Genomic DNA, 12,899 nt, shown 5'->3' on the forward strand with positions numbered 1-12,899 from the left:
CCTGCAGTGAGAATGAGTGCTTTGATTTTTAAAGTGGTAACACTAAAAATATCTGCTAGCCTCATATAATACGTCCCCAGCCTCTCAAAGTCTTCTACAGCATGTCTCCAACCAAACCTCATCTTATCCACAGACTGACCATTATTTCTTCTATTATGTTTACAGTATGTGTATATATATATGGAATAGTGTGTTCAGCCCTTTGGTGATGTCAAAGGCCACATATGAGGCTTCCTATACCTCTTATATTGACAACTACTGATCTACTGATTTCCTAAAATTACCCTTGCATTGCTTGCATCGGTTGCATGAAAAAAAACTGACCGCTCCATTCGGGAGCCGCTGTAGCAATCATGCAAGGTTAGTCCAGCGATCTCCACCACTGAGCTGTTGTGTTCTGACAGGGGGGATGGCTCCCCGCCAGAAAACTCAGATCAGCGCCCTCTGCCATTGGCTGAGAGCACTGAACAGGAGTTGGTCTGCCGCTGGTTTTCCAGCATGCACGCCCGACAGAAGCCGGCCAGATCGACATACACATGGGCAGAATGTCTCCCGAAGCAAGGTCCATAAAGACATGGATGAGTGAGTTTGGGGTGAAGGAACTTGACTGGCCTGCACAGGGTCTAGACCTTAACCCAATAGAACACCTTTGGGATGTATTAAAGCAAAGACTGTGAGCCAGGCCTTCTCATCCCACACTAGTGCCTGATCTCACAAATGCGCTTCTGGAAGAATGGTCAAACATTCCCATAGACACACTCCTAAACCTTGTGGACAGCCTTCCCAGAAGAGTTGAAGCTGTTATAGCTGCAAAGGGTGGGCCAACTCAATATAGAACCCTACGGACTAAGACTGGGATGCCATTACACTTCATGTGCGTGTAAAGGCAGGTGTCCCAATATTTTTGACAGTATAGTGCAGGGCAGTGTTCAGGCCCTGTGATTGGCTGCTAGGCCGAAAAACTGCTTCATGGGAAATGACACATACTCCTTCATATGCCCAAGCATTGAGTATGTTAGGTTGGCTATGATGGAGGAGGGCTTGGTGGGAGATCACTGGAGAGGTCAGTATCTGTGGGTCAGTTGTCTGAATTGCTGAAGTGATGGTGTCTTTTTAAAGTAAACTACTATTACTATTATACTAAAGATCCTGTGTAGGTTATCTCACCTTTCATCTATCATACCCAAAAACCGACCCAAGAACAGACCTCAAATGCAGTGTATACCCCCACTTACCCACTGCCCTTGATGCTTGCCCCCATTTTTCCCCCAGCACCTTTGCTCGGGACAATGGATTACATGATGAATAGGAGAGCTAAGTTTATTTTTATGGTTGGAGATATGTGTTTTACTCAAAAGTGTCTGTTCACAGATGTCCACATTCTAATGCCGCGTACACACGATCGCACATTCCGACAACAAAATCCATCTTTTTTTTTTCCGATGGATGTTGGCTCAAACTTGTCTTGCATGCACACGGTCACACAAATCTTGTTGGAAATTCCAAACGTCAAGAACACGGTGACTTACGGCTCTTCTGCTTGATTCCGAGCATGCGTGGAATTGTGTGCATCGGAATTGTGTGCACACAATTGGAATTTCCGGCAATGGATTTTGTTGTCGGAAAATTTGAGATCCAGATCTCAAATTTTGTTTGTCGGAAATACCGACGGAAAATGTCCGATGGAGCCTACACACAGTCGGAATTTCCGACAACAAGCTCCCATCGAACATTTGTTGTCGGAAAATCCGATCGTCTTTACGCGGCACACAGGCGTTTTCATGTACAAATCCCATTCATTCCTATATGTTTGTCTCTTTACAGAACAAAAAAAAAACAACAGAGTAATAAAAGACATTTTCATTTGTCCAATGAGAGAAATTACGATGGAAGCAGAACATCTTGGACTTGTCATTACTCGGGACACGGCCAAACACAAACCAGAAATTCTGCAGGGTTTATCAAGATATGGTAAGAACCGGGGAATTGTTGGTTGAGGAAATGTAAAGCTCAGTTGTAGCCCCGGGCTTTTACAGCCTAGACAAAGTCAGGAAAAATAAATAATTACATCTACAATAGTCTTTCTTTTATTTACAACTTAATAATGTCCCTGCCCTACCCCAAACTCCCCCATCCTGGTATCCTGCTGAAGATGAGGACCTCTGCCCCTTCTGTATGAGCAATGGACTATCCCTACCAATCTGACACACCCTCTGCACATTGTGCTCCAATCAGCCTGAAGTCTGAACATTCCTGATTGGAGCATAGTATTTGTCACCGTAGAGGGGGGTGTTGACCTGCTGGAGGTAGACCACCGCTCCCACAGAGGGAAGGGGAGTGTGGGGTAGAAGAACAGGAGTGCTATTAAGTGAAAGAAACCTGACCAAGGTTATCTGAGACCTCACTGTCTGTGGTGCCTTATAACTTCAGCATTGTGTTCAGGTCATTACATTTCATCTTCTCAGTTGAAAATCATTGTGGTCACGGATACTACAGTGACTGCCGCAATCTTCTGGATCCACTGCTGAGTGGCTGCCCTTCTTCATCATAACCACAGAAGGTCCCTCACTCTATATTGCCACCATTCACCATTGTCTTCATTGAAAAAATACAAGACGTTTTGTGAATGGCAGTGGTGCCTAGCAAGCAACCCCCTATGGACACTCCGTAAAAAGGCACTGGATCTAGAAGATTGTGGCGATCAGGGTAGTAGTTTGACTACTAAAACTTGCCCAATGACCACTCAGGTACTAGATAAACTTATATTGTGCCAATGTAAGTATACAATAAAGATCTAACTGGACAAACGGGAGTCCCAACAGTAGGAGGAGATCATCTTGATGGTGCAATTTCTGAGAAGATACTCACCTCCTACTGTCCTGATTCCCTACCCAGGAAATGTGTAGGAATTGAATGTATATTACATCTGGACTTCAACATCTGTCTGGCCTTTTTGTGCCTGTATTTTATAAAATCAGTAAAATCCTGACAGACGATCTATATCTACCTGAATGTAACTAAAGATATCTTGTTATTGCTGCCTGAGGGCTGTTTAGAGGATTTCCCCACATTTCTGTTCTTTCCGACACCCATAAAATATGAAGGAAGTAGGAAGATTTCTGTCACTTTCACATCAGTCCAAAAAAACTAGAAGCGAGTATAAACCTCCTTAATGAGGACAGCTGTGAAAAAGTTGACAGACGCTCTACAAGTCCATTCTTTCTAAAAGAACCCTCCATGTGTGTCTTGTTGTATCACTATAATGTATATCTGAAGTTTGTTTTCTGCTTTGCAGGTACCAAGAAACAATTCAGCGAGAGTCTTCTATATATAATATTGACGTTTGCTTTGATCAACATTGTCATTATTGCTGCACTATGGACGGTTTATTCTGTCAGAGGTGAGTCCATGTGAAGGACACTGTTATATATGGGACATCACACAATGACATGGGTTGCTGGGACTAATGTGTGAAAAGGGCTCTAAAATGAAAGTGGTCACATTGCCCATGAAACAAAAACAAAATCTTCTTTTAGGTTTTATTCACAAGGGTGGCCAGGGGATGGTAAAAATGGGCAGTTGAGTCACAGTTGTGCTACCCATTGACTATCCCCCATAAACTGCAATACACATGCAACCGCAGAAATACCCTATATTGCATTTGGCAGGTACTTGCACTGCCAAGATTTCAATATATATATATATATATATATATACACTATATTACCAAAAGTATTGGAACGCCTGCTTTTACACGCACATGAACTTTAATGGCATCTCAGTCTTAGTCCGTAGGGTTCAATATTGAGTTGGTCCACCCTTTGCAGCTATAACCACTTCAACTCTTCTGGGAAGACTGTCTACAAGGTTTAGGAGTGTGTCTATGGGAATATTTGACCATTCTTCCAGAAGCGCATTTGTGAGGTCAGGCACTGATGTTGAACGAGAAGGCCTGGCTCACAGTCTCCACTCTTAATTTAACTCAAATGTGTTCTATTGGGTTGAAGTCAGGGCTCTGTGCAGGCCAGTCAAGTTCCACCCCAAACTCGCTCATCCATGTCTTTATGGACCTTGCTTTGTGCACTGGTGTGCAGTCATGTTGGAACAGGAAGGGGCCATCCCCAAACTGTTCCCACAAAGTTGGGAGCATGAAATTGTCCAAAATGTCTTAGTGTGCTGATGCCTTAAGAGTTCCCTTCACTGGAACTAAGGGGCCAAGCCCAACCCCTGAAAAACAACCCCCCACCATAATCCCTCCTCCACCAAATGATTTGGACCAGTGCACAAAGCAAGGTCCATAAAGACATAAAGACATGGATGAGCAAGTTTGGGGTGGAGGAACTTGACTGGCCTGCACAAAGTCCTGACCTCAACTCAATAGAGCACCTTTGGGATGAATTAGAGCAGAGACTGTAAGCCAGGCCTTCTCGTCCACATCAGTGCCTGACCTCACAAATGCTCTTCTGGAAGAATGGTCAAACATTCCCATAGACACACTCCTAAACCTTGTGGACGGCCTTCCCAGAAGAGTTGAAGCTGTTATAGCTGCAAAGGGTGGGTCAACTCAATATTGAACCCTACGGACTAAGACAGGGATGCCATTAAAGTTCATGTGTGTGTAAAGGCAGGAGTCCCAATACTTTTGACAATATGGTGTGTGTGTGTATATATATATATATATATATATATATATATATATATATATATATATATATATAATTTGATGATGTATTTGGAAACCAGAAAGAAAAAAGTGTTTTTGTGCACCAATCAGATTATAGTTGTCTTTCCAAAATTGGGATACGAAAAGAAATTTCCATTTCTACAGACAACACAGCAAAACATTCCCCCTTCATGTGTTTACCCCACTAATGCTAGCTGTAAATTGAACTAAGCTTATGTTTGCCCTCTAAGACGTAGCTCATTGATGAAACCACCAGCACCAATATTGTATATTTTCCAATTTTAGGGAAGTACAATGTCTGCCCAGAGGTCATCCTTGAAGCCCCATGTGAAGATGACTGGATCTGGTACAGAAAGAAATGTTATTATTTCTCCAAGCAATATAATGAGTGGCAAAACAGCCAGGACTTCTGTGTCTCCCACAATGCATCACTCGCCCTTATTGATTCCCAGGAAGAGCTGGTGAGTTGATTGGTGTTCATGTCTGTGTGAAAATATATGTGAATTCCACCACTCCAGCGCTCCTTTGCTGGTCCTTCTTCCTTGGCCCCCATTGCAAAATAGTTCTTCTGGGGAGAGAAAATGTGACCTCCCCCATGGTGGGTTCCTCTGGGTATGGTGGAGGATGTGACCTCCTCTCATGATGGACTCCTCTGGGTATAGGAGAAGATGTAACCCCCTCCCATGATAGGTTCTTCGAGGTTGTGACCTCTCTCCAATGCTGGGTATGAGAGAAAATGTAACCTCTCCCCATGTGACCTCTTCCGGTGATGGGTTCTTTTGTTCCTGGGGGAGGATGTGGCTTCTTCCCATAATGGGTTCTTCTGAGTATGGGGGAGAATGTGTCCTCTTCCGAGTATGAGTTCTGCTGGGTATGGGGGAAATGCGACCTCCTCTCATGATGTGTTCTTAAAGGTATGGGGAAAGATGTGACTTCTTTCCATGATGGGTTCTTCTGGGTATGTGGAGGATTTGGCCTCCTCTGATGATATGGTGTTCAGATTCTTATGTACAGTATTACGTGAGGCATAAACAAATGAATGCGTTTTGTTTTTAGCATAGTATAGTTCTTCTTTCAAAAGGCCTTCAGGTCCTGGTTGTTGAAATAATTTTTAGATTGCCAGGATAAAACACTTCAACCTGCTTCCCATCAATGGACTTTTGCCTTTTGCCATAGTAGTTATGTATACAGTCAGCTGGTTCCACACTGATCATGTCCAGTTGCAGCATTGCTTGGTGACACGTGAATATTAAAAGTTATTGGGAGCAGGTTGGAGAAACTGGACTGTGGCCAATCACCCCCATAGTTTGGGCATTTAATTGGTCCTCAACGATTGTCCCAGGACACAAATGCATCACACCCAGCCAGCTTGTGCTTATTAGTCCTAACATTTACTTTAATTTTTCCCCACCAGGAGTTCCTTCAAAGATTCAAAGGCTCATCAGATCACTGGATTGGTCTGAAGAGAGAAGATAATGGGGGGCTCTGGATGTGGACAAATGGATCAGTATTTAATGACACGTAAGTCCGGTTTCTAAGAAAAGGAAACTTTATTGGTGTTGGGTCAATATTATTTAAAAATATTTCAATAATTTTTAAATTCTTAAACTAATATTATATACAGTATCCCTAATACTATATATAAATATATACTATATTCAAAGGTATTGGGACGTCTGCCTTTACACGCACATGCACTTTAATGTCATCCCAGTCTTAGTCCGTAGGGTTTGGGCAGGCATCCCAATACTTTTGGTAATATAGTGTGCGTATGTATATGTGTGTGAAATATATATATATATATATATATATATATACACACACACACACAGTACATGTATATATTATTTTTAAAATTATGTTTTACAACCGAACATTTATAGAGACACTATCACCTTCCCTATTCCAGGGTAATGGCATGGTCTTCTTTATAGTCTGTGACCAAGTTATACCTCGTCCTTCTAGGTATGGGAGGATGTGACCTCTCCTCACTATGCAGTGTTCAGACCTAGTAGCCAATTGCTGGTGTTTCGTCAGATTAGGTGACCCCTCAAAATGTGTAACAGAAGTGACGTTCCGTCGCCGCCATCTTGCTACACCCCGCACTCCTCCATACTAAGGATACACTGAGAAGGGGGAAAGCGGAGTTTGCATTTTACACTTATTTTTAACAGTAAAGTGAGTTTATATAGTGAAATACAGTACTTAGAATTCTGTCTGACTGGTTACATGTTGAATTTTAAAAGCAGCAAACTTTTGTCAGATTAGCAAACCTATGAGATCAGCAGGCTTGCCGCTGCTTTTAAAATTCAACATCTAACCTGTCACACGGAGTTCTAAGTACTGTATTTCAATATATAAGCAGTTTACTGTTATAAATACGTGTTAAATGCTAAATTCCGGTGGGTGTAACAAGATGTCCGCTTTCCCCCTTCTCCCCTGTATCCTTACTATGGAGGAGTGAGGGGTGTAGCAAGATGGCGGCGACGGAACGTCACTTTCGTTACACATTATGACGGATCGCCAAATCTGATGAAACACTGGCACTAAACAAGATGACAAGCGAGGTCACAGGTCCCCTGTAACGTCGGGTTAACCTATGACACCAGTGTTAAAGAACATTCTTAGTTTTCCAAACAGCTTACCAGAAACTGCTTGCTTTCAGACAGTCTGTAATTGAATCATTCAGTTCAGCATAGTGGTAAGGTGGTAAGCCACCCCTCTGACTTTTACAACAGCTTGTATGTAATTTGATCTTGAGTTATGTAAATCAGAGCCCTTTTTCGGCAAAGCAGTGAAGGTTAGTCTGGTAAATATGAATAGGGCCCAGGGCTCCATCTACAGGCTGGAAACAATTGTATGAGAAATATTAAAATGCAATATTTAATTTTTACCTCACTAAAAATAATAATTTTACACAAGGTATTTATTATTCCCTGAGCATAATAATTATATAAAGAAGACTGGGGTTTTGCTTGACCCGAGCAGGTAAATGGGGAGGGAGGGACATCGATGGTAATTATGTGATTGGTATCCTCTCTAAAGTGCCCCGGTTATTTGGCCCTGAAAGACCACAGTATCGGGTCACTTTGAGTTGGATGAAGAAGTGCTTCTTGACTTGGATAGATTTGGCTATACACAGCATGATGTGGTTTTGGCCGTGGGTTTGCCGATACTCCACCCATGTACATTATCACATGACATAGTAATAGGGCGTACACACGGTCGAATTTTGTTCGGACATTCCGACAACAAAATCCTAGGATTTTTTCCGACGGATGTTGGCTCAAACTTGTTTTGTCTACACACGGTCGCACAAAGTTGTCGGAAAATCCGATCGTTCTAAACGCGGTGACGTAAAACACGTACGTCAGGACTATAAACGGGGCAGTGGCCAATAGCTTTCATCTCTTTATTTATTCTGAGCATGCGTGGCACTTTGTCCGTCGGATTTGTGTACACACGATCGGAATTTCCGACAACGGATTTTGTTGTCGGAAAATTTTATCTCCTGCTCTCCAACTTTGTGTGTCGGAAAATCCGTTGGAAAATGTCCGATGGAGCCCACACACGGTCGGAATTTCCGACAACACGCTCCGATCGGACATTTTCCATTGGAAAATCCAACCGTGTGTACTGTGGGAATTAGAGTCATAGAAAGTGTATTTATAGCCAATGTGGGGGCAGTGTGAAGTTCCCCTTTACCACCTCTTTCATGTTTGGTATTTGGTTCTGGTTGTGCTATTTATAGTCTTCGACTCATAATATTTCTGTTTAAAACGTACATTTTTTTTGCCAATTTTTTTGGAATGCATAGCAAGTTGACGTATTTATGAATTAAATCCTTTAAAAAGTAAAATATTTGAGCTATTAGGTAAACATTTGTATGGCAAGGTTCTCACCAACTATCTTGGATCTCTTCCAGGTTCCACATTGATGGGGTGTCCCCATGCGTTTTCCTCAATCGGGAGCGGGTCTCCAGCGCAGCCTGTTACTCCGATCGATATTGGATTTGTAACAAGCCAGACTGGAAAAATGAAAGGTGACGATTGGCTGGAGGCTTGGTGCAACTCAAAGAACAACTGGCTAAGGGGCAACTCTCTTCTCGAGCTTCTGGATATCTGGTGATCGTGTAAAAAGACTTCCTTCAGGACCACACGCCTAAAAATGGAGCACATTTATTGATCAATAAAAGAAATTGGAATTGCCCAGAAGCAGAACATAAGGTTCAATGGAGCACGTATCTCTTTCTACCCTGATTTTTCCTCTGCTGTTCAGAAACGTAGAGCCTGCCTCACGGATGTAAAGAAGAGGCTTCAGAAATTGCAGACTCCCTATGCAATGCTTTATCCTGCCAGACTTCGGATTACTGCGAGAGGCCAGACACATTTCTTTGAGAATGCGGCTGATGCTGCGGATGGCTGGATGCTAATGAAAATGCTCTGCGTCAGGCCGGGAGACAGGCGGCTGAAGAAGACTGACTTGACCCATTTGGATAGGGATCGGATACCTGTTTGCATCCCATTGTTTTCTGCATTGTAGATACCTCTGCTCAATGCCAAGCTGGGAACACAAGCTGATTTGAAAGTAGTTCTCTCCCCACGGAGAGCATGTGAGAAGCAAAGTTGGTTTTCGCCCTGGGGGAGTTTTTTTTTTCTATACAGCTCTAAATACAACAAGTTCAGATGAACTTGGCCCTTCTGCTGGCAGTTTTGAGGCCAGTGGATGGGGGGACAGGTTGTCCTATTTACAAGTTAACTGTTCCTAGTTTAAAAAACAGTTGTAACCAGTTTGAAGCATGTGTCTATGTAACCATCTAGGCCTGGCAAGGTAGGCCTGAGACTCTGATACATACACTGACCCACTGGTATAAACGCACTAAGTTTGGAGTGCCGTTGCCCTCACTGTTCAAGCTTGCTTGGAATTACTTTATTGGAGCGGTACGGAGAATACAACTATACAAATGCGAGACGCTTTGGGCCTCTGCTCACATGCTCGGAACCAGACTGGTATACTGCTGGTGGGACAGGGGAGGGAGAGAAGGGGATCTGTCACGTTGCATACTAAGGCACAATGTATATCCTGTTGTTCTTACTTTATATGTGGGATGATGACTACAATACCTGTGGTGTCCTGGAACGTCAGGGGGCTGGGTGATCCCCTGAAGAGGGCCATGGAGTGAGGGAGGATCCACACTGTTCAAGATGCATGAGAGATCACGGTGACCTGATCCACGTGTTGTGGAGATGCCCCAAATTGCACATTTATTAGAGGGAGGTGGTAAAGACTCTTAACCGTGTCTTTCAGTGCCACTTAATAGAACACCCCAAGCTGTGTGTGTTGGGAATTATAGATGAAATCCCGGCTGAGGAATCTACTAGACTAGCCATAGCTAGGGCTCTTTTCCAGGCTAGATTGTTAATTTTGACACTGGAAATCGAGAGACCCACCTACTGTAAAAGAATGGTTGGCGCAAATGGGTAACACTATCAGATTGGAAAAATACATCTATCAACACAGAGGTAGCACAAAAAAAGTTTGAAAAAATATGGATCCATGGTTGGCTATTCCGGGGTTAGCTCCTGTAGCTCCTCACCGTCTTCTAAAGACCTCCAGTGGGGGACATCTCATTGGTCAGCTTGGTGCGGATACTCACCTGATTATGGGTTGTTTACTAGTTTAATTAAAAGAAGACAGAGGGGGGGGGGCTGACCTCAACCACCGAGGGTCTTTGATCTTATTGGTTTAATATTTGTCCGAGTGTATGCAATACTTGTGAAATTTATGTGAATCTACTATGTTTATGTACTGATGATGCTGTACGTAGATGGTAAGGTGTCTCATTGTGTTATGTGATGATATAGATCTCTGTGCTGTTCCCATATTACTGAATAAAGTTTTGTTGGATTTAAAAAGAAATTGGAATTGCCCACTCTCATAATGATGGACACAATTGCAGATTCTGGTTTTTACTGATGATCCTTTCAATTGCCAACTAGATTTGGATGTTCAGCAGGCTGAAGAATTTTTATTTACTGATTTTTGTATTGCCTACTATTCTTACTTGACATCCATACTGGATTATTGTACGTGTTGGAACTTTCCACCTCTTGCAAAAACTTTGCTTGTGTCACCCAGTGCTCATAACACCTGGACTGCTCAGCCAACTGTGAAGATCAACTTTTATTTGGTCAACTTCTACTTTTGCTTTAAAAGTTCTCTTTATTTTGTATATTGTTTTTTTTTTTATACTTCCAAAGCTGGATCCTTTGATAAATATTTATTACCATGGAATTTTTTTTTTGAGATGACAATTATTATGCTACTTTAAACAGATCATTCTTTTTTATTCTTTTATTATGACAGTAACAGTTATATCACTTATAGATAATAAAACAAGTTTAAGCAGAACTCCATCTTTTACATCTTCCCAGTCCCCTAATCCTGCCTCCCCTCCCCTCCCCTCTAGGTGTTTTAATTTGGAAAAAAAACCTGCAAAGACCCTCGGTGGTTGAGGTCAGGTTAAAAAACCTGCATATCTGTCTTGCAGTCTTCTAGCTGGTCTGATATTATCAGTACTAATTCTTCCTCTGGTGGTGTGTGTGGGGGTGGGGGTGTGCTGGATGTGTGCTGGTGGGAGGGGTATACTCGTTCAGCACTGTCACTCACACGTTAGAAAAAAAGATTCTACTTTAAAGTAAACATGGAGTAGATTCTTCATAAGCTAGGTAATGTGGATCCTTTGCCAAGGACAACCAGCCAAGAACACAAGATATATGCAACTGCTCACAGGATCTCCAACGCTTATCACAGTTGGTCTATCCCTGTGATCTACGCTGCACTGAAGAGACCCAATAAGGTTGAAATGTTTGTGTGTTTCTACTTTTTTTTTTCAGTATTATGTATTTACTTTGGAGTTACAATTTTATATGCAAAAAAGGAAAAGAAAAAAAAGGACCTGAATGTCTTACGAGGTATAGAGGTTCAGCAAAACATTTACAAGAAAGTGATGAAAATTGCGGCATTTGGGTTGTCATTCACATCAGTGGTGTCCCCTGGATTGCCCCCCCCCCCTCACCGTCTTCTAAAGACCTCCAGTGGGTGAAATCTCATTGGTCAGCTTGGTGCGGATACTCATCCAGCCACCCATATACACTTAGATGCAATGTATGTTCCCCTTTCCAAATGACTTCCCCCAAAAGATTGCTAGTGACATCCTGTTGCTTTTTGCACTATGTATTAAATTATTATTAAATTATTTATTTAAAGAACACTAATAAAATCTTTTTAAAACTATTGGAGCTGTCTTGTTTTATTGTTTCAATATTTAAAGTGTATCTAAACCAAGAAAACAAAATGATACATAGTGCAGCTTACCGGCCCTTAGATGTTATGGCTCCATTAGGTTCAGTTCACACCATACAGATGTGACCAAGCGTGTGGGCGCGTTCCTGTGTGTCTCATGTAGGACAGCCCATTCATTTCAATGTGCTGCCCTACTCCCGGGACATGCAGAAAATAAGTCCCTGACTTTTTTCTAAGATCACTGTACCCAACCGCACGGTGCTACAGCAGATGTAGAACAGAAATATATAACACCCCCCTCCTTTTCTCATATCCATACCATGAGGCTATAATGAATTGTCGGGTCCCGGCAATATGGATAAAACTCATTAAAAAAAAAAACGGCACGGGTCCCCCCCCCGTCCATTACCAGGCCCTTTGGGTCTGGTATGAATATAAAGGGGAACCCCGAACCAATTATTTTTTTTTAAATTGCGTGGGGGTCCCCCCAAAATCCATACCAGGCCCTTTTAGGTCTGGTATGGATATTAAGGGGAAACCTGCAAAATTTAATAAAAATGGCGTAGGGGTCCCCCCCAAAATCCATACCAGACCCTTATCCGAGCATGCAACCTGGCAGGCTGCAGAAAAAGAGGGGGGGGGATGAGAGAGCGCCCCCCCTCCTGAACCGTACCAGGCCACATGCCCTCAACATGGGGGGGTGCTTTGGAGTTACCCCCAAAGCACCTTGTCCCCATGTTGATGGGTTCAAGGGCCTCATCCCCACAACACTTGCCCGGTGGTTGTGGGGGTCTGCGGGCGGGGGGCTTATTGGAGTCTGGAAGCCCCCTATAACATGGGGACTTCCAGATCCCGGCAACCCCATGTGAATTGCCTACCATTTTCACAAAAAAGTGTCAAAAACAGTAAA

The 12,899-nt window shown here is 42.8% G+C and overlaps 2 protein-coding genes across 2 annotated transcripts in view; both read left to right on the plus strand.

Moving 5' to 3' along the window:
* The window catches only part of LOC141105620 (C-type lectin domain family 2 member B-like), a 108,714-nt gene that overhangs the window by 2,223 nt on the left and 93,592 nt on the right, over positions 1 to 12,899 (plus strand). The gene's annotated exons all lie outside the window — the stretch shown is intronic.
* On the plus strand, positions 1,709 to 11,980 carry LOC141105619 (C-type lectin domain family 2 member D-like). Its single transcript, XM_073595574.1, has 5 exons — positions 1,709 to 1,971; positions 3,296 to 3,400; positions 4,970 to 5,145; positions 6,099 to 6,205; positions 8,610 to 11,980. The coding sequence occupies exons 1-5, from the start codon at positions 1,782 to 1,784 to the stop codon at positions 8,728 to 8,730; spliced, it is 699 nt and encodes a 232-aa protein (XP_073451675.1). The 5' UTR covers positions 1,709 to 1,781; the 3' UTR covers positions 8,731 to 11,980.

The sequence above is a fragment of the Aquarana catesbeiana genome, linkage group LG08 (assembly GCF_042186555.1).
Source record: "Aquarana catesbeiana isolate 2022-GZ linkage group LG08, ASM4218655v1, whole genome shotgun sequence".
NCBI classification, from domain to species: Eukaryota; Metazoa; Chordata; class Amphibia; order Anura; family Ranidae; genus Aquarana; species Aquarana catesbeiana.

Coding starts and splice junctions, on each gene's coding strand:
- LOC141105619 (XM_073595574.1), top strand. CDS start 1,782: ATGTACAAATCCCATTCATTCCTATATGTTTGTCTCTTTACAGAACAA. Junction 1,972..3,295: donor GCAGGGTTTATCAAGATATG/GTAAGAACCGGG, acceptor TCTGCTTTGCAG/GTACCAAGAAACAATTCAGC. Junction 5,146..6,098: donor TTGATTCCCAGGAAGAGCTG/GTGAGTTGATTG, acceptor TTTCCCCACCAG/GAGTTCCTTCAAAGATTCAA.